At 53.4% G+C, this 26,624-nt stretch overlaps 1 protein-coding gene across 3 annotated transcripts; it reads right to left on the reverse strand.

Annotated features, from left to right (window-relative positions):
- Positions 1-1,669: 1,669 nt before the first annotated feature.
- On the reverse strand, positions 1,670-22,889 carry RAB17 (RAB17, member RAS oncogene family). 3 transcript variants are annotated; one of them, XM_082465611.1, is made up of 6 exons: positions 22,523-22,870; positions 16,334-16,493; positions 6,873-7,024; positions 5,512-5,625; positions 2,791-2,884; positions 1,670-2,523 (listed from the first exon to the last, which is right to left on the reverse strand). In XM_082465611.1, exons 2-6 carry the CDS (start codon positions 16,488-16,490, stop codon positions 2,411-2,413), a joined length of 630 nt encoding a protein of 209 aa, XP_082321737.1. In that variant the 5' UTR covers positions 16,491-16,493; positions 22,523-22,870; the 3' UTR covers positions 1,670-2,410. The 3 variants fall into 3 exon arrangements, with proteins under 3 accessions (XP_082321737.1, XP_082321736.1, XP_082321738.1); XM_082465610.1 differs by having other exon boundaries at positions 5,500-5,625; positions 22,523-22,864; XM_082465612.1 differs by lacking the exons at positions 1,670-2,523; positions 2,791-2,884 and adding an exon at positions 2,898-3,183 and having other exon boundaries at positions 5,500-5,625; positions 22,523-22,889.
- Between the last annotated feature and the right edge of the window lie 3,735 nt (positions 22,890-26,624).

The raw sequence follows: 26,624 nt of genomic DNA on the forward strand, positions 1-26,624 counted from the left end.
AGAGAGAGGCTTCCATAAACGTCTGCGGTGGCTGGGGTGGAGGTTGTTTGTAGAAGAACCCGCCTTTTGTTTACATCACTGGGAATATCGGCTCCTATCCTCTCTTGGACACATATTTGTTGAGTGCCTGGCATATACCAGACATCGTACCGGGCACCGGGAGCCCCACGAGAGGAAGGACAGACAGAACCCCTGCCCTCATGGCAGAGCTCCCCCTTATCTGAATATTAGGTCACCAGGAGGGCTCAAAACTCCCAGGGCTCAAGCCGCACTGCAGACGGATTTAACCAGAGCTTCCGGTGGGCACAGGGATGCTGCCTGCAGAGGCTCCCAGGTGATTCCCTCGCAGGGCTGAGCCCCACCTGCCCCGTGGGGGAGAAGGGGAAGAAAAGGGGCTATCACATCCGGCAGTGGGGAACCCAGCTCCAGGATCACAACACACCCCATCCCATCTTGGGGGAAGGGGGGGAAGCGTGAAAGGATGCCAGGTGGCAATGAGTCAAAGAATACCTTTTGATAATAAATTCTAGCACAGTGTTACTAGCCTGGCAAGACGGGAGAAAAACAATCAGAAATGTGGGCATCCTACAAATATCATTATTTCCCCACTTCCTATTTCATCATGGATGGGTCAGATACTCCTCTGAAAGCCCTACTGTCAGCAAAGCAGCCCTCAGGACGCGAAGACCAGGGGCGGTGGGGTTTGCCTTCGGCGATGCTGGCGCGCCATCTAGTGGGCAAGGGCCACCTCAGCCTCCCGCCCTTTGCAGAAGGGATCCCAGCCCTGCTACCCCAGAGTGGGGGAACAGAGAGCACGGGGACACAGCCTTACACAGAGGGGCTCACACCTCACATATGTCACCTACGAGGGAAGAGTCGCATACAAAACTTCACTGCAGTCAGAAACTGCAGGGCACACAGCACCAAGCTGTCAGGTTTCACCTGAAGATTGTCTAGGAAAGAAAACCGTGTGAGTGCTTTTGGGACATCCAGGAGCTCAGCGTCAACGGGGAAGGATGCTTCACATTCGTCCCTCTGTTGATCCTTACAGCTGATATAGTGAAGCCACCTTTCTCAGGGGGATGACAATGTCATCTTATTTAAAATTTCATACAGAAGGGCCATCAGGCCTCTCTAAAGGCAGGAGCGAGGTGAGCTCATGATGTGTCAGCACCAGAAAGATGTCCTGTGCCCGCCTCAGCCACAGCCCGCCGCCTGGGGCCCCTCAGTACTTACTCACTGTGAGCCCTCCTGGGGGATGTGCGGGAACAGACCCCCAGCTTACAAACTCACCGAGGACCACGTGATATAAAGTTAACCCTAAAAATGCATTCCAGTATAAAGTAGGTGCAGACAAATACTGTTTGAGTCCACTTACACGAGGTACCTAGAATAGCCAAATTCATAGAGTCAGAAAGTACACTGATAGAGTCCAGGGTCGGGGTGGGGAGGTGGGGAGGGGAATGGGGAGTCAGGGTTTAATGGGGACAGAGTTTCCGTTTAAGAAAGTGAAAACTTGAGGAGATGGATGATGGTAAGAACTGCACAACAATGTGAATGTACTTAGTGCCACCGAACTGTACAGTTAAGTGTGGTTAAAATAGTGTGTTTTATATTATGTGACTTTTACCACAATTAAAAAACAGTTGGAAAAATAAAAAAGACCACGTGATAGAAATCGGTTTACTTTTCGGAGAAAAACTCATACGCGGCACAAGTTGCACCTGGGCTCGAAGTCTGGGTCCTCGCGCGCGTTGTACAAGCACCACTTCGTAGCCACAGCGAGGAGCAGAGAGTAGGGGGCCTGACTCCCCCACCCCCATCCCCAGCTGCCCTCTGTCAGGCACCGTCCTTCGGGGGAACCTCACAGAGATCCAGTGACGATGGACCCAGCCCCATGATGGTCACGCCATCTCTCCCTGGCACTGCCCCCTCCAGCTGGGCCTGCTGTCTCCTCTCCCACCTCCCAGGAGCAGGGTGGCCCCAAGCCCCCGGGCAGCCCCCTGCCCAACACAAAGTGCGTGCTGGGTGATTTTCCGATCTTTATTTCCCCTCTGACCATTTCATTCTCCAGTGTCTGGTGGCCAGGCAGCTAAGGGCAGGGTCACGCGCGCCCACCCCCAGGACATCTGGGATTCAGTCGGTATCTGGTGTCTGGGAGGTGGAGCTGACACCCTCTGGGAGCCTTGGACACGGGACCCTCCCCTGAATGATTCGCACCAGCTTGGGAGGTGGTTATTCTAAGGGATGCCCTCTTCCAGAGCCTCTAGGACTCAGGAGCAAGCCAGCATCGACAGTGAATCAGGATAAGTACCACAATCGACATGGAGCTGGCGGCGGCTCACCCTGGGGACCAGTGGGTTGTGGGCTGGGGGCATCCTCCCCACGGCCTTTCCTGGAGTGGCCCCTTCTAGCGGGCGCAGCATCTGCCCCGCCCCGGGGGCGTCTCATTCAGAGCCAGCCGTGCATCTCCCTGCTGCCTCTGGCCCTCCTCCTTCTCTTCTCTCTGCAAAAGCTCTCGGGCTGTGGACGACAGAAGGAGAAGGACGTGGCCTGGTTGGGAGGAAAGTCCCCCAGCCCGGCACTCGCCTTGCACACGTGGCATCCCCCAGGGTCCCACCCTCCCTGATGTTTTCCAGGAACCAGGAAACACGGGCCCTTGACTCCTGCCCACTTTCCAGGCCCTGGGGACGTTCTGCTGGGCCCCAGGATGCCAGAGAAGAAGACCTGTTGAAGACCCAGTGATGGTCCCCCCACCCCCTGCTCTGGGGTCGGAGGCTGGTCACTCACCGACAGCACTGAAGACTTCAGTCACCTGGTGGTTCAGTTTGGCCGAGGTTTCCATGAACAGCAACCCCTTGCTCTCTGCAAACTCCCTCCCTTCCTGACGGAAATGGCCACGGAAAGCCCACATTAATCATCAGAAGTTTCCTGAGAACACTTAGATGCCTTCTAACAGGAAGACCCAAGAAACACCGAGAAACAGTTGCACCAGCAGAGAACGTCATTCCTCAAGTTCTGTTTCTGGGGCTCCTAGAGAAGGGGGCCCAGACCAGGGAGCAGGGCAGGGCAGGGAGGGAGGGTGACAGCTGGCAGGGGAGCCCAGCACCCCCAGCGGGGTCCAAGGATGCTTTCCTTGGAGAGGTCCCCGCCCCTACCACGGCTCTCTGGCACCGGTGGGCTCTGAAACCAAGTGAGAACAGAGGAAACGTGGAAGGGGAGTGGGGACAGCCTGGTGGGAGCCTGGCCCTTCTCTGGGTCCCCCACCACCGTCCCACAGGGGTCCGGCCTACGTGGAGTGAAGGGTGTATGGAGCAAGGGTGTCTGGGTAACACCAGGGCTGCTCGTGTGGCCGAGAAGCGGAGAAGCGTTCATGGGAAGGTCGTGGTGAAGGAGGACCTGGGGGCCTCCCCGTGCAGGCCCCTCGCCTCCGGACCCTCCCAGAAGGTGCAGTGCTCAGTGCCTGACGCTGAGCTGGCCCCTGGGGGCTGGGCCGGCCGTGCCCACCGCATGGCACCCAGCGGTGTCTACTCTCCCCACCCCCAACGAGCTTCTCAGCCCTTCCCCAGACACAGAGAGATGGGGACATTATTACTTGTATTTTAAAGGACAAGGTGACCTGGTACAGCTGAAGACTCGGTGACTTCAAGTAGCTCATATCTGGGTCACATGAATGAAACTCAAATATCCCCCTTTGCCCCACTAGCTTGAGGGTTCCAGATGGGGTCATTTTAGGGGTTTGTCCTCGGGTCCAGTGAGCCTCTGGCCCCTAAATTGCAGGTCCCCAGCCCTCCGTCTGCCAGTTTGTCCTGGAGTTCCCCCAGGATGGGAGCCATGGTTACCTCACCCCCCGTGGAATGAGTACATCCAGTGCACAGATCTTGACTCCTAAATTCATTCCCCGACACTAGGAACCAGGGCTGTTTGGGGAAATGATTGGTTCCAGGGCTGGGGCCGAGAAAGGGCAAGATGAACCTGGAACAACTTGGTGAGCCAGAAAGGAAGGAAGAGCTCAGAGAATAACAGGGCGGGGCGACAGGGCCAGCGGAGGGGAGGGCTCTCGACGGCCAAATCCAGGAGCAGATTTCCCCGCACCAAGAGAAGGGCATTAGTGGGAAAAATGATAAAATCTGAACAAAATCTGTAAAGTAGTTTGAACGTTTGTTTCCTGATTTGCTCGTTTTTCTGTGCTTATGTAAGATGTTAACATTCGCGAAAGCTGGGAGAAGGGCAGACAGGAACTTTTTGTACTATTTTTGCAACAATTTTTGTAATTCTGAAATTATTTTAAGATGAAAAGCCCCAAAATCAGTGTAAAAGCTGCACTGGCCACAGGTCAGCTTGGCCTCTGCCCCAGCCGAGGCACCTGCGGCTCCGGGGTCTGCCCCCTGCCCCCCCACCCGCCCCCAAGGCCCAGCTCAGTGGGAGCTCAGAGGGAGCAAGAAGCCAGGGTGGGGTCTGGGGGCCCAGGGTCTACAGCCCAGGCCCCAGGGTGGCCGCTTCTGTGCAGTCTAAGCCACGGGGTCCCCCTCCCGCAGGCAGGGGTCCTGGGAGAGCGGAGAGGAGGCCCCTCCCGCCCCTGAGCGGGGCCCCCGGCCTCCAGTGGGTCTCCCCACCCAGGCCCCGTCTCCCAACTCGGCCTGACCTGGGCTCCACACGCTTTTCCTAAATCACCCATCAGGTCCCCACCCCAGGGACTCAAGGCTGCCCCGGAATAAAGCCCCCAGTCTCAACACCAGCGCTGGGATCTCTGCCTCTGAGCCCCAGCGCCTGCTCTGCACAGCTTCCTCTGGCCGCCCCCTGCCCCCAGACTCCCTCCCCTTCCTCCCCTGTGCTGTAGCCCAGCGCTCTCCCCCTCCTGCTCTCCCCTCACCTGCCCCTCCTCCCAGAGCCTCTCCTAAAACCCACACCCCCATACCCACATACACACACAGAGACACCACTGTACACACACGTCCTGTACACACACACACGCACACACACACACGAACCCCTTGCTCCAGGCTCTCATCACTTTACAAGCATCTGCCTAGAGCATTTATTCTGCTGTTGGTCATTTTACAGAAGAACTGCAGCTTTCGGGTTCTCTGTCCCTTGCTCATTTCCTAGCAAAACATTTGGATTTGCCCCTTCTTGAACAGTTTATTGAACACAAAGAGGAAGATCTGAAACCCGCATCACTCACAGAAGGAGAGAGGGTGGGAAGGGTCGTGGTTTCCTCACGGAAACCGTTGCCTGCACTGCGCCCGCCCCTGCCAGCCCTCGGGAGGCTGCGGTGGTGCTGACAGCTCTCCCCGCTGCCAGGAGAAACTGTCTCTGGGTCTGACCTTCCCAGGAGAGACCAGAAACCTTTGCCCAGGAGGGAAACTAAAGTGGTGTGTGTGTGTGTGTGCGCGTGTGGGGTGTGTGTGTGTATGAGTGTGTGGGTAGGTGGGCGTGTGCGTCTGGGGTCCCTCCCCACTCCCGCACCGGGGACATAATGACAGTCTCCAGGCCCACCTCAAAGGTCACCTGCCGCTCCTGGTGGAGGTCCATCTTGTTGCCGACCAGCACCACCACGACTTCTCCCGGGTGGAACTCCTCCTCCAGGTCCTTCAGCCACTGCTGCGCCTTGCAGAAGGAATCCTGAGAAAGGAAAACAGGACGTCAGGCAAACCCGGTGGTCTTCCTCAGCTGTCCCAGGAAAGACAAGGCAAGTGTCGGTGGCTACCCTGCGTAAAACACAGGATCCAAGTGACCCACCCAAGGAATCGTGAGTGATGGATGGGGGTGCTCTGTTCTGGGTACTCAGGGAGGACCACGGAGGGGCGCAAACCCAACCGTGCAGCAGGAAGAGGGGCTGTCAGGGAGGGCTTCCTGGAGGAGGTGACCAACTTTCACTGAAGGAATCTAGTGGTTGTCACGATTTTAACATAAAACAGCACATGATCCAACTGGACTTATGTCGGGCCCCAAGGGCTGTTGTGCCCCTTGAGCAGGGGTGGCTGGTCTTTCTCTCGCCTCGGGTGGTCTGGGCCGAAGGCAGCTCTGTCCCCACCTGGCCAGCAGGAGGCTGGGGGCTGCAGGAGGTTCCACGTCAGACCTGGAGCTCTAGAGGCCTCCGCTCCAGGACGCCCTCAAGGACCACTTTGTGGGGAAGTGGCTGTCACCCCAAACCCTGATCCTAACTGCAGCGCCCCACAGACCCGGGAACGGGGCCTCTGCCCTGGGTCCCACGCAGCCCCTCTCCCCAGCAGCCATGCTGACCCAGTAGGCCTGCTCTCAGCACTGCCGGGGCTCCAGGCACGGCACTCAACCTCCTTAATTCCACCAGCGCTGCCCTCTGACCAGAACTCCCTTCCCCCCCGCCGCTCACATGCCCACCGCCACCTCCCTGCCCGGCCCTGCCCAACAGGGCTAATCCTGCTTCTCCCAACGTCTCAGCTAGAGCCTTCCTGCAGGAAGTATGGTGCCCCTCCTGTCAACTCCCACAGAACCCCACCCTTCCCTGCTGGTGCACTAAGCACCTGCTCACTTCTGTTTGGCCCGATGAGATTCTGTAGAGTGGATATGCATCCAGGGGCCGTATCCTGTTTTCATAACACCCCCCTCACCAGCTCAGTGGGCACCCAAGGAATCGTGAGTGATGGATGGGTGTGCTCTGTTCTGGGTACTCCAAGAGGACCACGGAGGGGCGCAAACCTAACTGTGCAGCAGGAAGAAGGGTTGTCAGGGAGGGCTTCCTGGAGGAGGTGACTGACTTTCACTGAAGGATTCTCCACTGGTGCTCACGCTTTTAACATAAAGCACCAGCACAGGTCAGTCACATAATGCCTCCAGAAGGTTGCGTCCATGTGCCTGGGAGGGCGGGGACACACCCAGGTGAGCCTCACCTTCCTGGTGACGTCATACACCAAAAGCGCAGCGTTGGCACCCCTGAAGTAGAGGTGGCAGACGCTGTGGTACTTCTCCTGGCCAGCCGTGTCCCAGATCTCAAACTTCAGAGACGCAGCCCCCAAATCCACCACCTTTGTGAAGAATGCACCTGAAACAGAAGCCCAGAAGGAGCTTTACATGGAGGACGAGGTCTTTATCCACGGCTCAGCCTGGACCAGCGTGAGCCCTGGGCTCAGCAAACCAGCCAGAGACAGCCAGCCCTGTGCTTCCCGTCACCCTCAGTGGGGAAGGCTCAGCAAACACCTCTTCTAGAAGATGGCAGTTTCCAGAAAAAGCAAAGAGTTGCAAGGAATTTGCTGCAGACCTTTGCAGATTCCACAGAGGCTTTGGGTGGGAAGATAGATAGACTCTCAGGGTCCTATTCAAATCCTCTGGACGATGTGTGGCATGGAAGGGTCTCTGACAACCAGGGGTCCGATATGGCCCCGAGGGTGTCCAGCGAGGCAGCTGGCATGCTGACGTCACACCAGCTCCTCCCCCGTATCCTTCCTGGCCTCCTGCTAACCTCCCGGCCTGATGCACACCTCTCCCTGCTGACCTCCCTTCTCCACGGACCTCTCTGCTTGGAATCCTTCCTCTTCCCCACCTCCCTACATGTCCAGCGGGTCTTCGAGTGGGAGCGCTTGGGGCAGTGCTGGGGCCCCCTTCCCCGGGAGTGGTCTATAGCAGCCCCCTGTGCTCATCACTCACCCACTGCACAGGTAGACTTCTGTGTTCTCACCTGTCACCCCTGAGGACAGTGAGCCCCTGGAGGGCAAGGACTTTCATGCCTTCTTATGCCTGCTTGATAAGTACACACAGCAAAAGATCTATCCCCAAGCCGTTCACTCGACATACTGGGCAATCCACCTTTCATCTGAAGACTGTTTTCCCCTTAGCATAGCTTTCCAAAGTGTTGTGACTTTAAGATGGTTATTTAGTAACACCAGGATGTTCTGTCCCCAGAATGTAAATTGGTGCAGCCTCTATGGAAAACAGTATGAAGGTTCCTCAAAGAACTAATAAGAGTTGCCATATGATCCAGCAATCCCACTCCTAGGCATATATCCGAACAAAACTATAATTCAAAAAGATACATGCACCCCAATGTTCACAGCAGCACTATTCACAATAGCCAAGACATGGAAACAACCTAATGTTCATCGACAGATGAATGGATAAAGAGGTGGTACATATATACAATGGAATATTACTCAGTCATAAAAAGAATGAAATAATGTCATTTGAAGCAACATGGATGGACCAACAGATGATCATACTAAGTGAAGTAAGTCAGACAGAGAAATACCATATGATATCACTTATATGTGGAATCTAAAACATGACACAAATGAACTATTTACAAAACAGAAACAGACTCACAGACATAGAGAACAGACTTGTGGTTGCCAAGGGGGAGAGGAGGTGAGGGAGGGATGGATGCAAACTAGTATATATAGGATGGATAAATGACAAGGTCCTACTGTATAGCACAGGGAACTATAGTCAATATCCTGTGATAAACCATAATGGAAAAGAATGAAAAAGAATATACATATGTATACCTGAGTCATTTGCTGTACAGCAGAAATCAACTATACTTTAATAAAATAAATTTTTAAAAAAAAAGATGTTCTGCCCCCATAGCGTATGGGGTATGTCATATACAGAACTAGACCAGGGACTGGGAGGGGCCAGGGGTGGGACTCCAGGCAAAGCTTCTGCCCTGCCCAGACCTGGGATGGGTTGGAAGCTTGGGAGATTCTGGTAAATGTAGCCGCATGCTTGAAGTTAAATTTTTCACTCCAAGGCCAGTGTGTTAGTGTCCTGGGGTTGTCATAACAAATAACCACAAAATGGGTGGCTAAAAACAGCAGACATTTATTCTTTCAGTTCTGGGGGCCAGAGGTCCAAAATCAAGGTGTCTCCAGTGTTGGTTCCTTCCAGAAGTTCTGAGAGGGAATCTGTTTCACGCCCCCTCCCGGCTCCTGGTGGGGACCGGCAATTGTCGGTGGTCCCTGGCTTGTAGACGCATCTCTCCCATCTCTGCCTCTGTCTTCACATGGCCACCCCCTCTGCATCTTTGTGTTCTCCTGTTACAGAGACACTGGTCATGGGATTCAGGGCTCACCTGAAATCCAGAAATATCCTTAACTAGTTACATCTGCCAACACTCTTTTTCCAAATAAAGCCACATTCACAGGCACTGGGGATTAGGAGGAGGACGAATCTTTTGGGGGACACAATTCAATCTGCTACAGACAGAGAATAAGAGACAAGTCTGGGCTGAGACATTTAGCATAGAAAGGGTAAGATCATGATTCTCTCTCATGAGAATCTAGTTTGGGGTGACTCCTAAATGGAAACCGCCGATCCACCCTCTGCCTGCACATCCTGCATTTTTCTGCTTGTCCACAAACTTGAAGTCAGATACACTTCCTAGGTGTTATGGACTGAATGACTGTATCCTCCCAGAATTCACATATAGAAGCCCTAACCCTCAGCATGATAGCATTTGGAGATGGAGCCATTGGGAGGTGATTAGGGTTACATGAGGTCGTGAGGGTGGGGCCCTCAGGATGGGATTAGTGCCTCTGTAAGAATGCACTCCCTCTCTCTGGCTGTCTCTCCCTCTGTCTTCTTCCCTCTGTCTCCTCTCTCTGTCTCTCTGTCTCTGTCGTCTGTCTGCTCTCTCTCTCTCTCCCCTCCTTTCCATGCAAACACAAAGAAGAGGTCATGTAAGCACACAGCCAGTTACCTAGATGGCAGCTACCCATAAGCCAAGAAAAGAGGGCTCAGGATGAAACCTACTTTGCCAACACCTCGCTTTTGGACGTCCAGCCCCCAGAACTATAAGAATAAACCTCTGTTATTTAAGGCATCCAGTCTGTGGTGTTTATTATGACAGCCCCGCAGAACACGACACCAGGTCAAACAAAGCTCATCAGTAGGACTGACAGCTCCCAGCTCATACAGGGTTACTGTCAGGACTGAGCAGGACAGAAGCTCCATTAAGACTGATGGGGTCATGAGGGTGAGGGCCATGCCTGGGCCTTGGAGGGAAGTCTATCAGCTGCAACAAACTCTGTCGACTTGCTTCAACCTTAGAGATTCCAGCTTCCTCCTTTACCAAGAGTCAACAGTACCCTCTTCCCAGGGCGGTTGTCAAACCCAGGAGAAAAGAGAGGAGGTGCAGGGTGTGGTACCTGACGCCCCTTCCTCCCTTCCCTCTCCGCTCTCCCGGCTCATTGTCTGGGAACAGCAGCCTTTTATCCACACCCTTGGTCTGTTTGCTATCAGGTCAAGTCACACTTCTGCGTGCGATTTTGGTTTCATCCTAAAAGTCATCGCTGCCAGGTCACAGGTGGGCATAAAATTCAGGTTTGCCTCCTTTGCTTAACAATCTTAGCTTCTGATATTTTCCTTTTCTACTCTGAAAACGATGGCTGGTGGTTGAGTTTAAATCAATGTAAAATCCCAACCGATTTCCAAGGAGCGCAGGGTTTTCACACCGAGCAATGACGTGGCATGAGTGGCTGTTGGATATTCACAGACCGCAGCACCTCGTCTCCCCTGGAGAGAGACACAGACCCCCCAGGTGGGCCCCTGGGCTGGTATCCGAAGCAAACTTCCACCCCCTGCCCCGTGAACTCCTGGCTCCAACCCACAAAAGAGCCCACATGTATTACCTTCCTTGTTCAGAAACCCACTGACCATATTTTCTACCTGTTCACAGCTAAATCCAAAAAGTGATTAAAAAATTAACTTCTGAGATATTCAAACAGACTGGGAGATTTTTCCTGAAATGATGTTGGCAACAAGCTGGGGCATGGGGGGCAGGATCGGGTCCAGACCCGGAATTGTCCACGTTTCTAGAATACGCTGGTGGGGATGACACACCGACACATTTTTACCAGACGTTACTCTGAACCGGGGCCACCTGGCACTGCTTTATATGGTGACACAAAGCAGGGCTCCAGCCTCCTCTGGCCCCAGCACAGACCTCAACACAGGAGCCCCAGTGGGGACACTTGGGGATGCTTCCGGCCCCCTCCCCAGCCTCTGGAAGCGGGCGTGCCTTCCACTTGCTGAGCTGAATGGACCCCCAGTGGGCAACAAATGACAAGAGAATTCACTGGGGGTTGCTCTTCAACTTACATTTTGTTGCCCCCAATTAAAAGGTGTCTCAACTAAATGTTAACACAAGGAAAGGTTTTGCTTTTTGACCTTTTAGTTTAAATAAACAGCCGACCCTGCTCACTGAAGCCCTCTCTGCAGCGTTCTCTTTTCTGTAAAAGTCACGAGCTGCTTCCTGGTGGAAGGGAACACGACATGGGTGACTTCTCAGGGTCACCTGGGCTCCAGCAATGTTTCATTCCGCAGGGAAGGGAGGTGGGGCGAAATCCAGTACCTTTCGCACCTTCCCTGCCCCAGGCAAGGCCCAGCTGGTCCAAACTGGCTTCTGCCAGCAAATCCGAACACAAGCACTAGATGTCACCACCCCTCCAAAGATGTCACTAAAACGTGCAGCGCCGGGAAATGGGGCAGAATTTCCCCTGCTGCTGCCCTTCAGGATCCCAGGATGAGGGGTCTGCGGGAGCTCAGTGGGATCTTCGGAACCTCTTGGTGCTCCAAGCCCCCAGCCACCATAAACGCTTTTGGGAGCTGCCCACCTCCCCTGCCAGCCCCTCTCTCAGGTGGGCCTGGCGGGCTTTGTGGTGCTGGGGCGGCCAGGAGTTCAGGGGGTTCTGGTCTCCTCCCAGCAGGCCACGCCCTCGGGAGGCTGTGCTCAATTCTACTCTGGCTCTGCTTTGGGTACAAGAGTCTGCCACCGCCTGTCACAGTTACGGCTCCGGCTTCCTCTGGATGGACAGGTCTTGCCGCAGGGTGGCTGGAACCCTGTCTCCGCCCAGGCGCTGTTCTGCAGAGCTGTGTCCAGTGCTTGTGTAACCCTCCACTGCAGGGCCACCCCCCACACTCACCCCGACAGATCCAGACCCTCTGGAGGGGCCCAGGGACCGCCGCTCTTCTCCAGGGCTGGAGTATCTTGCAGCTGGCCTGCCCTGAAGGCAGCACCACCAAAGACATGCCAGGCCCTGGTCCCACCCCTGCCCTCGGGAGTGTGAGGGTGGGCGTCTGAGGAAAGGGGGCAGCAGGAAAGGGTGACAACTGAAACCGAGCACGACCCTGTGGGGCTCCTGGGCACGGACGCCTTTCCATGCCCCCCGCTTCTTGTTTGTAGGGACAAGACTCCAGCCTCCATGACCTTCCCTGAGTTCCAGAGGGCAGATTGGAACCAATGCTAATCAAGGAAGGGAGGGCATGCAGAGACAAGGCAGGAGCAGCCAAGAAACAATAGTGTAGCCTTGGGGCAGGGTCCTGGTTCCGCCTCAAGGGATACACATAGGGATTTCCCTGGTGGCACAGTGGTTAAGACTCCACCTGCCAATGCAGGGGACACGGGTTCGAGCCCTGGTCCGGGAAGATCCCACATGCTGCAGAGCAACTAAGCCCGTGCGCCACAGCTACTGAGCCTGTGCTCTAGAGCCCGCGAGCCACAACTACTGAGCCCGTGGGCCTAGAGCCCGTGCTCCGCAACAAGAGAAGCCACCTCAATGAGAAGCACACACACCACGACAAAGAGTAGGCCCCGCTCACCGCAACTAGAGAAAGCCCGTGTGCGGCAACGAAGGTCCAATGCAGCCAAAAATAACTAAAATAAAATAAATAAATTTATTTTTTTTAAAAAGGGATACACATAACAATATCTTTGAGCTCCTTACAGAACTAAAACCCCCAACAAATAGATGTCAGCATACTTCATTCCAGAGAAGATCACGGTTTGATAACCTCATCAGGAGACCACCTGAGGCCAGATGAAAGGAGTGCAGGCCCTGCACACACCCTGATCCTTACCAGCAACCCTGGCCTTGAACCATTGTTATAAAACTCCTCACTAAATCCTCCCAGGCTGGGACCCACAGTTTTCGAGGGCAGGAGCCTGCTGTCTCCCCCTTTGCCTGGCAAAGCAATAAAGCTATTCTTTTCTGCTTCACCCAAAACTCTGTCTCTGAGATTCAATTCGGCACCTGGGCACAGAGGCCGAGTTTTCAGCATCCCAACCTTAAGTCATAACGTGGTGATCCGTGACTTGACATCCTTGGTCGACCTTTCACGAAGCCCTCCCCCCCATAAAGAGGACTGTACATCCCATTTTACAGATGAAAGCATGGCGCTGAGAGCCTAAGCCCTTGCCCTCGGCCGTCCCCTGTCCCCTCGTTTGTAAGTTCAGCTCATATTTACCAAGGGCTTCCTGCAGGCCAAGCTCTGGGCAAGGCACCACCACCTTGTTCCCCCAGCTGCCCCCGGGGAGGAGGTGAGGGCCCTCATCCTCTCCCTATGGCTCTGCTCCTCTTCTTATCCCCCATAAAGCCAAGCCGCAGTGAGAAAGCAATGGGCGTGTCTGCCTTCAAAGGGTTTCTGTACAACACAGACTGTCTCCCTTAGATTAAAGGGATATTCGTGGTCCATTGTCTCCTCTGAAAATTGAGGGAACTTCCCTGGCAGTCCAGTGGTTAAGACTCCGCACTTCCAAAGCAGGGGGCGCAGGTTTGATCCCTGGTCAGGGAACTAAGATCCCACATGCTGCGCGGCATGGCCAAAATAAAAAAAAACAAAAAAAGGGGGGATGTCTGCTTTTATAATAATATAATAATTATCATAGCAAAATAATTAATAAAATCACATAGAATATAATACGTGACTAAATATCATATTATAATAAATAATATTATTTATTTATTTCTATAATAACGTAATAATCCTTATAATATCCACCTGCAAAGGTCGTAAGAACGTCACAAGGTGTACAAGGCACGTGAAGTAGGCCCAGAGATGTACGTGGCGGAGACCATCATTCCCACAGGGGATTTAGCTCCTCAAAGCAAAGGAGGGAGTACTCATTTCTACGTCCCTTACACCCAGCTCAGTGGCTGGCACCTAGTAGGTGCTCCATAAATAGGCTGGTGGCTGATTGAATAAAGGACCGCTAAACTCACCTAGAGGGCTGCGGGCCACAACACTGAGCCACACCCTCCCACCCGCAGCCCAGGAAGCTGGAGTGGAAGCCAAGGCTCAGGGCACCAGCCCCAGGGCAGAGGCGGGGTCCTGGGGGGATGAGGCGGGGTCCTGGGGAGATGAGCCTGGGCCTGGGGGAGGGGCACGGGCAGGAGGAGGACGGCCGAGGCCAGGCAGAGGACCAGGAGTGGAGAGGGCGCACCCCGGCCTGCCACCCAAGCAAAGGCCTCCCACCCTGACCCGAGCCCAGGCTCTGTGCACCCTCCTGACCCTCGTAGGACCCCTGAAGAGAGTGGGGTGACTTGGACAGCCTGGGGAGGGTGACAGCTTGGTCCCCGACTTGCTGGAACTAAAGGAAGTGGTGGAGGTGGCTGGAATCGGGGAAACAGGGCACGCCACCCACCATCCACGAGCTGCAGCGTGCTGGATCTGCGGGTTTCTCACTTGGGAGAGTTAGCGAACTTGTCTGCGCTCCCCTTTTCCTCCCTGGAAATACAGAACGCCAGCACCGCCGGCAGGCTCGGCCTGGCTCTGTGTTTATGGGGCCTCTTCTGCCCCGCAAGGTAGGTCAGAGTTGCAGGCCTCCCTGGGCCCACTGAGCTAAGTTCTCGGCTCACAGTGAGCCCCCAGGGCCACTCCATGCCCGCTGGAGCCCACCCCGTGGCCGCCCACTGCCTCTCGGGATACTGGCTCTCGAGCAGGGGTCCTAAACTTTTGCGGGCAAGTTCCCTGTAATAAACATTTTAGGCTTCGAGGGATGTGCTGTCACCATCACCAGCAATCAACTCAAAGCCACCCTTCCAGAGGGAAAGCAGCCACAGAGGTTACGCAGGCGCGAGCGGGGCTGTGTCCCCATAGAACCTTATTTGCAAAAACAAGCAGTGCCCTGTGAGCCGTGGCCTCAGACCTCGGTCTTAGAGTGAGATCCAACCCGACAAGCCGCCCGGTCTGGCCCCTGCTGTCTCCCTCCCCCGAATTGGAATCCAGGTTCACACCCAGGCACACAGCCCTCGATATCCCAGCTCGGCCTGGCCCCCTTCTGTGGTCTCTGCTCTCAATGAAACCGACCTTGAAGCCAGACTTGGCACTTTGTTATATATTTTTAAAGCCCAGTCTGATATCACGGGTGAGCGGTGTCAACTTTCCTGCTGATGGAGAAGAGATGGCCCTGCGTGCCCCTCAGCCGGCCTGAATCCACGGTCTTTACCAGCTCTCCCCGTGTTCCCGTCCTGGGGCCAGCCCTTCACTCTGCTTCTGCCCTTCTCACCACTATTTCTGGGGGCCTGGCCCTGGCAGATCCCTTCGGGCCCCATATTCTTCAGGGACTCAGGAACCACCCTCCTGAGAAGATTGAGGGCCCCAAGTAGTTAATACCATTTGCTGAATTTTGTGCTCTGTTTCCATGTTGGTGTGTCTGCTTGGCATCTTAGAGAATCCTTCACACCTAATGTGGGCCTGGGACAGAGGCCACACCCAACAGATACTTGCTGAGTGAGTGAACGAATGGATGAGTGAATAAATGGATGAGTGAGTGAGTGAATGGATGAGTGAACGAATGGATGAGTGAATGAATGGATGAGTGAGTGAGTGAATGGATGAGTGAATGAATGGATGAGTGAATGAATGGATGAGTGAATGAATGGATGAGTGAATGAATGAATGAATGCCTGCCTCCCAAGAGGACTGGCACAAAGCACACACTGGGTTTCCCTATTTTAGGTGGGAAGTGAGGCTTTTCACCCCCAGACAGGATGTGAAGGAGACCAGTTGTCCACAGATGCGCCAAAGTCCCTCCCCTCTGAAAGCCATGACTTGCTATCCTCTTTAAGCAGTGCCGTGAGAGGGGCCTCCCTCCCTGCCGCCCCTTCCCACAGCACCCACCCCATCCGCCAGCCCAGGCCAGGTGGGTAAGCCAAGTCCAGGCAGAAAGGGAGCCGCGTTAGCAGGAGGGCAACCAGCCAGGGGGAGAGGCCGGCTTCTCTAGGGGGCTGAGTGGCAGAGCCTGGAGGCAGGTTCTTCTTCTGGGCTCCGCCCTCCACCAGCAGAAGCCCTCACACACCCAACCCTTTGGGGCCAGAAACTCTGTCCCTGATACACTACCCGCCCCCTCCCCGGCCCCCGCAGACTCCAGCTGAGCTGAAACCTGAGTTCTGGATTCCGTGTGCATGCCTGCCTGGGGTGGACCTCATGCCCTCCCTGCACGTGCCAGGCACTGCCTGAGGCTCCAGGAGAGCCTGGGAAATTCCCAGGCGGCCTCGTCCCCAGGTGCCCCACATGTGGGTCAGCAGCCCTGGCTTCCCCACCAGGAGACGAAGGAAGGGTGCCCTGTCCCGTCACTTACATCCCACGGTCGGCAGGATGCTCTTGAAGTCATTCTTCACATACTGGAGAGCCAAGCTGGACTTGCCCACAGAACCACTGCCCAGGAGAACCAGCTTGAAGATGCAGGGCTGGCCCAGGGCAGCCCCGGGCCGGGGGACCCCATCCACTTGCGCCATGCCCTGCGGAGAGACAATGACGGGAGGAGGCTGAATGTCTGATGCCAAATAATCTCATCAAGTGCACCCCCGGGACGCTGCTGCCCTGGCTGAATACAGACAGCCTCAAATGGAACGGAGCTCCGAGTCAGAGGCACCTGGCTTGCCACTCTGCACCCCATCTCCCCTTCTGGAAAGTGGGGTGAACAATAGCTATAATATACGCCTGCTGTGAGTGAGTGAATGCAGGAGTGAGTGAATGAATGGATGAGTGACTGAATGAATGAATGAGTGGACACAAACGGAAGATTTATCCATAGCGGAGTCCAAATTTCATACCGAAGCTTTCGTTCCCAGTGAGGTGTCTCTTCCACCATGACGGCTGCCTCCCGAGAGGACTGGCACAAAGCACACACTGGGTTTCCCTAGTTTAGGTGGGAAGTAGGGGTTTTCACCTCCAGACAGGGTGAAAGTGTTGTGAGGTGCTCGGAAAGCGTGTCCGCGGTGCCCGGCAGGGGCCAATGCAGATGAACAGCTTCGTACCCTGCGAAGTAGTGATTGTGTGCCAGTCATCATACTGGCTCATCTCCTCTTTCCATCACCTCTCACTTTTGAAAAACCTATGACTATTCCAAAAAGGTTCTGAAATACCTAAAAGGTACAGCACTCTCTCAGTTGTGGTTCATGGATTAAAATTGGTGTTTCAAGAAAATCTATTTACAAAAACGTTTGGTGTTTCAAGGATCTCAAAACATTTTAGTCCTTCCCACTGTACTGAAACCTCAGAACCCACAGTGATACGCCCTGGAGAAAAACGGCTCTGTGATCAAAATTAATTTGGGCAAACCCTGCATGTGTTTTCATTGTAGAAAATTTCAGGCATGTACCAGAACAGAGAGGATGGAGGTCGTTCTGGTGGACCTCAGGCCTCCATCATCCACCTCCACAAGAATCAGCTGTAGCCAATCTTGTTTCACCCACGTCTCCAAACCCCCCTCCCTCCGAAGATTAGTTTGAGGGAATTCCTAGACATCCTATTAATTCTCCTGCAGATCTCAGTATATGTACATGCATCTGCTTTTTCTCTGTAATTTATTTGTTGAAGAAATCAGATTGCCCTGTAGTTTCCAGTCTGGATTTTGCTGATTGCATCCCTTTGTTGTCACTGAATGTGTTCCCTTGAACCCTGATTTTCTGTAGCTTGGTGGCTCAGAGCAGAAACCTGATTGGATATAGGCTATCTTTCGGCACGAATACTGTCGTGAGTGTGGTGTGCATTTCCTCAGGAGGCAAATAATGTCTGGTGGTGTCTTTGTGATGTTAGCAGCCATTGAAAACTGTCCCTATGTCCACTGTTTCATTAGGGGGCTGCAAACTGGTGGCATTCTACTGTTATCATTTCGTCTTCGTCTAGTATCTGGATTGCATCTGCAGAAAAGCTTCCCCTGAAAAATACCCAAACCCACCTCAGAGCCAGCCTGTCCAGTGAACAGAGCCTCTCCCACCTCATTGCAGTGGGTGGGAATGGAGGAAGGGAAGGAGTTTTGAAGAGGGAGGGAGGAAAGAGAGAGCAGTAGGAAGCAGACCCTGTTCCCTCGCTGTCCCCAACAGGCAGCCACAGCCACAGACTGGTCTGGTCTGCCCTGTGGGGACAAAAGGAAAAGAATCGAGTTTGGGATCAAAGTTTCAGAACAAACAGGACTGAGTCCTAAATACCAACAAGACTTTCTAAACAGAAAGTGACTGGAGTTACAGGGTCTGGCAGAGAAGGGTTCACAGGCCCATCCACTCCCTGGGGAAAGGGACACAGCAGAGCTGAATGGTTATTGGAAAGCATGTCTGGAACCCCATCTTCAATGGGATGCTCTCAAGTTTCACCATCGGGGATGGTGCTTAATTGTGTCAACGGATGACATCCCGCCAGGGCACCCTGCAACTTCCTCTGCATCCTGCAGACCCACAGCTGCCCCGGGGGTTAGGGAATGGAGTTCTGCAGGGGCCAGTCCTCTCTCCAGAACCCACCACCCATGCAAGAATTCAAAGCAGTCCTTCTACAGATTTCTGATCCACTGGTAGAAATTAAACTCAAAGGCAAAATAAAATAAACACCAGGAACAAATGGGGGCGCCCCCCAAAGTGGCTGGCCCTCCAGGGATAAAATGACAGCCTATGATTCAGCTCTACAGGCCAAAGGGCAAATCAGAGTCCGGAATGAGGATTGAAGCCCCAGGAAAGATAACAGAAAGATGTTGGCTCAAAGTTCAGAGGTTGCTAGAGCTGCTTATCTGTCAACCCCACTGCCTAATCATCTGGGGAATTTGCCTTACGGTGAAGCTGCTACATCTGCTCTCTTCTCTCTGTTCACCTTGATGCAAATCCCTCTCCCGCCACAGCCTCCTGTCTGGTCTCACAGCTGCCACCCTTACTCCACCCCCTCATCCCCGATCATGTGTCCAGTCCCCATAAATACCAGTTCATAAAAGAGGGAAAAGTCTCTGCCATCGTGGGGCCTACAGCTCCCTGTTCCTCTCCTTGATGGAAATGATCTGTTTCCAACTCTACCTTAATTCGTAGAATAATTTCTTTCTTGGTTCTCTCTCTCGCCGGGCCATAACTGCTCACGAAAGCAAAGATAGTATTCACTGAGATTACGGTAGGTGCTCAATAAGTGTCTTGTGCATATCCGTGGGGATGGCTTAGCAAGTCATAATTAGACAGACATGCTGTTTCCACCGCATAGTTTGCACGGCCAGTCCAACCCCAGGGAGCTTGTCAAAAGGTGGGCTGGGATCTCTGCAGAAAGAGAGACCAGAGGAAAGACATCCAGCGGGTGCTGAGACCAGCTTCCTCCAGGCAGCTCAGCCCGAGTGACCAAGAAAAGCAGAAAGTTACAGGTGTAAAGGCAACCCCGCATTCAGATTCAGGCAAGGTATTCAGATGAGGCTGCTGTAACAGCATGGAAAACCTTGACCAACTTAAAGTGGTTTTGCCTCCTTAAAGAGGTGGGTTGACTAATCAAAGCCGGAGTTACTGTAAAGAGACAGCACTGCGCATGCGCAAGGCGGGCACCCACGTCTCCAGGCTGACCCCCAAACCAAGAAGATCCAGACTGGGGAACTCAGAGAATAGAAATGTTGCCACCAGAGCCCTTTACGAAGGACAGGTCCTTTAATAAGGAAAATCTGGCTTCCAGGAGCGCGCGTAGCTTATAGGGACTGATTCAAGACTAGCCAGTTGGCTTCCAAGTTTAAAATTCCCCGAAGCCCTTAAATTTTGCCCCAAACCTGGATTGCAGAGACACGTTTGAGAGCCTTGCCGGTCGACCTCGAATTAAAGCTCTGTCTTTTCTCAAAAGCCAGTGCCATAGTGTTGGCTTCTGTGCTTGTTGGGCAGGGAGCCCTTGCCCTACAACACTGCGGGGGAGGAGGGGACCAAGGCTAATGGACCCGCCATCTCCACTGAGGCGCAGGTGACTGTGCTCAGGGCCCCTGCCCGGCTCGGCTGCACACAGGTTTCTCCTGAAGCTGAGCAAGAAGCCTCCGGGGGTCCTGGCGTTACCCCCACCTTACAGAGAGGCCCAGCAGCTTTTCTAAGAGAAAGATGCAGGAGTCCAAGCCAGAGCAGGCTCAAGGAGGAGGAAGGGGGGCGGGGGAGAGATGGATTGGGAGTTTGGGATTAGCAGATGCAAACTATTATATATCGGATGGATAAACAACAGGGTCCTACTGTATAGCACAGGGAATTAAATTCACTATCCCGGGATAAACCATCATGGAAAAGAGTATGAAAAAGAATGTATATATATGTATAATTGAATCACTTTGCTGTGCAGCAGAAATTCACACAACATTGTAAATCAACTATACTTCAATAAAACAAATTAAAAAAAAATTTTTTTTTGAAGCCAGAACACGCTGCCTTCACGTCCACACTGGATTCACCAGGCACAAGCATCATTTCAGTCACTTACATAGGCAGCAGGACCTGCGCTCCATCCACATCAAGAACCGCTGGTGCAATGAGTCTGCCGGGGAGCCGCTGGCCTGACCTCATTGTCCAAAAGACGGTCAGCTCAGTAGCAAGCCCTCACTTATAAACCACTTTTCTTTTTTTTTTTTTTGGCCTAATGTAGAGAAACAGAGAGTAGAGTGGTGGTGACCAGAGGCTGGGGTGTGTGTGGGAAATGGGGTGATATTGGTAAAAGGGTGCAAACTTCAGTTGTAAGATTCACAAGTTCTGGGATCTCATGTACAGCGTGATGATTAGAGCTAATGCGGTATTATACACTCGAAAAGTGTTAAGAGAGTAGACCTTAAGTGTTCTCACCACAAAAAGAAATGGTAATTATGTGATGGGGTGGAGGTGTTTTTGCAATATGTAAATGTACCCAGTCAACACGTAACATACCTTAAATTTATCCAATGTTATATATATGTCAATTGTCTCAATAAAGCTGGAAAAAAGGAACGCTTTTAAGAATGGAATTCCCCAGGTTTCTGTGCCACCCCAGGCTAATACCTTGTTTCTTGCTAAAGTACTTAAAGCACCTGCTTAGAAGCAGATATTCCACTGATTTGTGCTGTAATTTTACATAAAGAGAAAGTTCTAACACACCTAACAGCAATTCTCAAGTATTTAAAGATACCCCTTCAAGTTTTCCTTGCTATTTATGTGCACTAATTAATAAAACTCTCCTTAAGTCAAGAAAATCTTTAGCCCCAAACATGTCTGAATTAACCAAAATCGGTGGAGTATGAGTAAACATGCCATTACTATGATACCACATACAGGTGACACATCTCTTTATCTAAAAACATTACTTTTCAATAAATATAAACACATAATTGTCAATCTGAAAAAAAATGAAATTACCCGTAATCTCACACCCTTAATACAACAAGGGATGGTATTTTGCCTACTTTCTTCTAGTTTTTTTAATAAGAATCTTAAAAACAAACAAACCATCATTTTAACATAAAATTATGCATCCTACATTAAAAAAAAAAAAAGACATATCAAGGGCGGTTTTCCACATTACTGCGTATGTTGTAGATGCATTCGACCTATGTGTGTTTAATGACCACATAATACCCCTACAATGATTCCAATTTCCTGAACTATTTCTCTGTTACTGGATTTTTACTTGGCTTTAACTGTTTTTTCTCTGTAATAAGTAAGACTGCAGTAAGCATTTTCACGTATGAGTTTTCGTGTGATTACACGTTGATTAGAGGTTGAAGCCCTCTGTTCAGAGAGGGCCCCAATTGAAAAATGTGACTCCTGACTGCCCCTGGAATTTCAGGAAGATAGGGATACTGAAGTGTCTCTAAACGCAGAGACGTTCTCAAGAATGCCACGTTCGTGATCGGGGCCAACAGGGACGCCCTCCGGAGCATTTCGGTTTCGGGCTTTTCATTTCTGACAAGCTCATCTCCTTGCACCAAGGGAAAAAGGAGAGACTGCAAGTCCAAACCAGCCTTCCTGGGGGAGGGTCGCTCCAGGGATGCGTCTGACCTGCCGAGAGTCCGTCGCCAGCGAGCACGTCCTCCTCCAGCTCTCCCCGCCCAGGCGTGTAAGGAACGCAGGGATTACGGAGCAGTTGTTTACTCTGAGGTCAGCCGGTAGCACTTGGGCATAGTGATCCGTTTGAAATGGATTCCTGTAAGGGCTCCTATTCATTACTTTCAAGCCTTTAACTGGATTTTCCCAGAAGCCACCCTTGAAATAGGAATCTCCTTCCAGGACCCTGACCTAGCAAGCCCTCGGGGACGAGCAGGGACACCGCTGGCGCTCAGGAGAGCTCACGCCTGGCTCACTTCGCCCTTCTGTGCACGGGGGCTCGTGCACAGACACACGTCAGACACAAAGGTGCATGCACGCATGACACCCACGGATACACTCCCACCCACATACATGCACACAGACACAAATACACACAGACACACAGATACAAACAGACACACATCGATATTCGCACACAGATACACACACACACACACACACACACACACACACACTCGCCAAAGCATGCAGAAGTTTAAACAACTACTCACCTCTTCCCCAGGCCTGGTCACTTCCAGTGAGCCTGACACCCTGTCATCACCGGGTCCCACAGGGCCCCTACGTGTGTCCCCTTTCTCCCCACTTCTGGCCAGGGGAAGGTTTTGTTCCCTCAACAGGCGGGCTGGGGCGTGGCCGTGGCCCCGGGGCCAGGCAGAGGCTCACAGAAAACAGGTGAGAGGCAGCAGCCCCGGGCCAAGGCGATGCCCAGCCCCCTCCCCTCCGGAGAGGCTCTCAGGGCAAGGTCCGCCCCGGTCAGGTGGTCACCTGGGGCGGCGGGAGGCTGGACATTAATGCAGGCGCTGCTGCGGGTGCACCTGGGCACGTGCCGGAAGTCACGCTCCCATCCGCTCACCCAGCTCCGCCTGAGTTTCTCAGTTTTGTTACCAGTCACATTTCAATGCTGATTTATTTCCCCCTGCTCCTCCCTCGAGCTGTGGGGCTCTTTGTTGCGCTTGAAACTAGTAGCCCAGAAGAGAAGGAAGTATTTGGGTCAAATGAATTCATTCCTGCCACAAACAGCTGGGCGCCAGCTCTGGGGGGGCCCTGAGCCTGGAACCAGGGGCAAGGCAGGGTGTGCTGGTCCCGGGGTCAGACGACCCCATCCTGCCTGGATGCCTCTGGGGGCCATATTTCCCTGATGCCTTCTCCCAGCAACCTGACTGCATCTCCCAGGAGATGGGAGGGTCTGGGCAGGGGACTTTTTCCTGGTCCTCCCAAATTCTTCACACGACTCTAGTTGCGGAATTTCCCGCCTCAGCAATGATGGAGTAGCCTCTTTGAGATAAGATTTTCAGAGTCTCCGAGCACTGGGGTAGGGGGAGCCAGATGCTGAGAAAGGTAGAAATTTGTCGGCCACGAATCTGTCTGCAGACACAGTGTGCAGAAACCTGGCTTTCTTTATGTTCTCATGACTCACCTTAATTTCAGTGAGACACGCTCTGTCAGCTCCGTGGTTCCCCCGCGCCCTGCGGGGTCCTGGGGTCTTCTGTTGGAGGGGACACCTGTGTCGGTTCCAGTGGGGACACCCTCCCACCATCCCTCCAGGGCCAGCCTCTCTGGGCTGCACCCACACCACCCTGGGGACAGGGTTCTTCCCCCACACAATCATCTTGTCAGGGTGCAACCACCTCCCCGGGTGCCACTGCATAATTGTTCTGTCATTTTGGAGACTCAGAACCTCTCTCCCCTTTTGAATGATGTCCTCATCCCCGACCCGCAGACCGGGAACCAAAGGTCTGGGTGCTGACCCGCTGCTCCGCCCAGAGAACCCGTGTGACAGAGGGTCCAGCTCTGATGCAGGTGAAGGTGCTTTTCTCTAACGGGGATGGGCGTCTCCCCAGTTATCGTGAAGCATCCACCTTCCTGCAGGTTGATAGGGGCACAAAATGGGAGGGACTTGTAAAGATCAGTTTTGTGGCAGGAATGCAAGGGACAAAATAGTTAATAACCAGCGTCTAACACCCCAAATGGGAGTTTTGCGCCCGCAGTCAGACAGTAGGTTTGAAAGCCAGCCCCTGTCCAAAGGAGAGATTTTTGGGGTCCTTTAAAAAGCTCCCAAGTGACTCTCCAGCCGCCATGGATCATGTTAGGGAGGTCCCAACTGGCGGGCAGAGGAGGAGATGGGGGAGGAACGGGGACGCAGAGGCCCCCTGCTCACAGCTGCGCACACGCCTTTCCTGCCCACCCTCAAGGGCAGGGGCTTGCAAAGATCCTGGAGAGGTCTGGGGAGCCCAGATACGCCAGGGGGCCAGCTGGAAACCCCCAGAAGAGCCACTCGTGCCAATCTTCTCTGTCCCCTCCCCCTCCCGACGCTGCCCACCTAGGTCCCCAGCGTCCATCTCACAGAGGAGCAGGAGTAGAAAGAAGGCACCTGAGAGAACGGGCATTTCACCCAAATCCTTCCTGTGACCGCGGGAGACCAAGGTCCCTGGACTGGACTCAAGTTGAGAACCCCTCCCTCAATTTTCCAGCGGAAGAGGCCTCGCAGAGAAGTTCTGGTTAATCGCTATGAAATAAAACTGCATTAAGAATTCTGTGACCTGTGGCCCCAGAACCCTCAGTGACTGCCCCAGGGGAGGGCGTGCCACTCCCGGGCGCAGAGGAAAGAGCCCCAAGTTCATGATGCTCCCACCACAGCCTGGAGCAGAGCCAACACAGCCCTCCGACTGCCTCTGGGTGGATAGGGGCTCGGGGCCCGTGTGCTTGTCTGTCAGCCTGTAACAAGCAACCACCAACACGGTCGCCTACAACACACGCTTATTATCTCACAGCTCCCGTGGGTCAGGAATCTGGGCACAGCCTAATGGGTCCTGTGCTCAGGGTCTCACAGGCTGCGGTCAAGGTGTCGGCAGGGCTGCATCCTTTCTGGAGCCCGAGGTCCACTGCAAGTTCATGTCATCTTGGTGGAACCCAGTCCTTTGCTGTTGTAGGACTGAAGTCCCGTTTTGCTACTGGCTGCCAGTCAGAGGGCACTCTCAGCTCTTACAGACCCCCATAAAAGCGACAAGCCCCCAGGCCCTCTCCCACACGGCAGCTTGCTTCCTCGAGGCCATCAGGATCTCCCTCTGACTTCCAGACCCACCATCACAGGCCTCACCTGATTAGGTCAGACCCACCGGGCACAATCTCCTTTTCCTTAACTCAGAGTCAGCTGATGAGGGACCTTAGTTACATCTGCAAAGACCTCTTCCCCTTTGGCAGGTACTATGACCTAATCTCAAGGGTGGCATCATTGTATCCAGGCCCTGGGCACCCTCAAAGGGAGGGGATTATCCAGCGTGTGGACACCTGGGGTGGGAATCTCGGGAGCCATCTAGAATCCTGCCTGCCTCGACACCCGAGCCAGAGCACACAGAGGGAGGGCACCCCTCCCCCCACCAGGTGACGCAGAGGGAAAGCACACCACTGGCAGGTGGCGAGAACCACCCCCGGGGCCTGCACTCAGGCCAGTCCCAAACAGCCGACCTCTTCTCACCTCGAAAGGCCCAGGGGCACCGTGAGAGGCCAGGACTCAGATACTCAGGAGGGCCTGGGGGCTGATTGCTTCTGTGGTCTAAGGGTCACCCTGCACAGCTGTCATTTGGGTGGGTCTTTTCCCTGAAATCTGTGGGTTCCTCCTGCAGAGACCTTGGCAAGTCACTCCCCTCTCGACACCTGTTAACTCACCTCTAAGGTGAGGGGGTTCCCTTCACCTCTGGCCTCTGTGATTTGGTCTCACGGCACAGAGAGCAAAGCCGGGGGCACTCATGCTTAAATCAGAGGAGGCTTTCCCGTGAGGTTGTGTGAGTCAGCCTCGGGGACAAATAAAGTCCCTGGTGGGGAGGATGGAGACTTAGAACACAGACCTTCTAACCCCATTGAGACCTGCACCCCAGAATTATCACTGCTTATGGTGGAAACTAATCAAAGACAGTACATAAGCAATTTGCTTACGTGACCATAATTAATATTATTTTTATATGGCCGTACCAACTTTTAACTTTCTCTCTTGGCATTTGTCAACTTTCCTGTATTGACATTAACAGGAAGAATTTCCACTGTACCAATGAATCAGGCCACAGATTCAGACACGTACACTCATGGGCATATTCCCCCTTCAAAGGAAATGCAAAATTACAGAATTTTGGAGCTGAAGGGGCCCCTGGGGACTATCTGGCCTGAGCACCCAGTGGCTGGAGAGCCCAGCAACAGCCCTGCTGACTCACGTCCCAGCCCTCTCAAATATCCACGGTGGATTCTAGATTCTAGGATTTGAAATCCTGAGACAGTTCAAACATCAGCCTTTTGTAACTTCCCACCCGTTTGTCCTCCTGGGGTCACTTGGTGAACGCCTGACCCACTGCTGCATAAACATTTCTGAGATTTTTGAAGCTGTTATCAGGGCTTGTAACCAACACTGCCAGCTGCCCGCCCAGACCTCCTTGTGAAAGGACCCCCCCCCCATGGCTCAGATGCTCAACACAGCTTTCCAGTAGATGTGCCCAGTGACCCACTCTAGGGATTTGGAGGGGAAGAGGAGCCTCCCCTTCCTCCTTGAGACTTCCTTGCTGGGCTGTAGTTAAGGATCAATCTCATAGTGCGACAGATATCTGA

The sequence above is a fragment of the Balaenoptera physalus genome (assembly GCF_965194825.1).
Source record: "Balaenoptera physalus genome assembly, chromosome: 6".
NCBI classification, from domain to species: Eukaryota; Metazoa; Chordata; class Mammalia; order Artiodactyla; family Balaenopteridae; genus Balaenoptera; species Balaenoptera physalus.

Coding starts and splice junctions, on each gene's coding strand:
- RAB17 (XM_082465610.1), bottom strand. CDS start 16,490: ATGGCGCAAGTGGATGGGGTCCCCCGGCCCGGGGCTGCCCTGGGCCAG. Junction 2,885..5,499: donor AGCGGCAGGTGACCTTTGAG/GTGGGCCTGGAG, acceptor CATTTCCGTCAG/GAAGGGAGGGAGTTTGCAGA. Junction 2,524..2,790: donor TGAAGTCTTCAGTGCTGTCG/GTGAGTGACCAG, acceptor TGTCGTCCACAG/CCCGAGAGCTTTTGCAGAGA.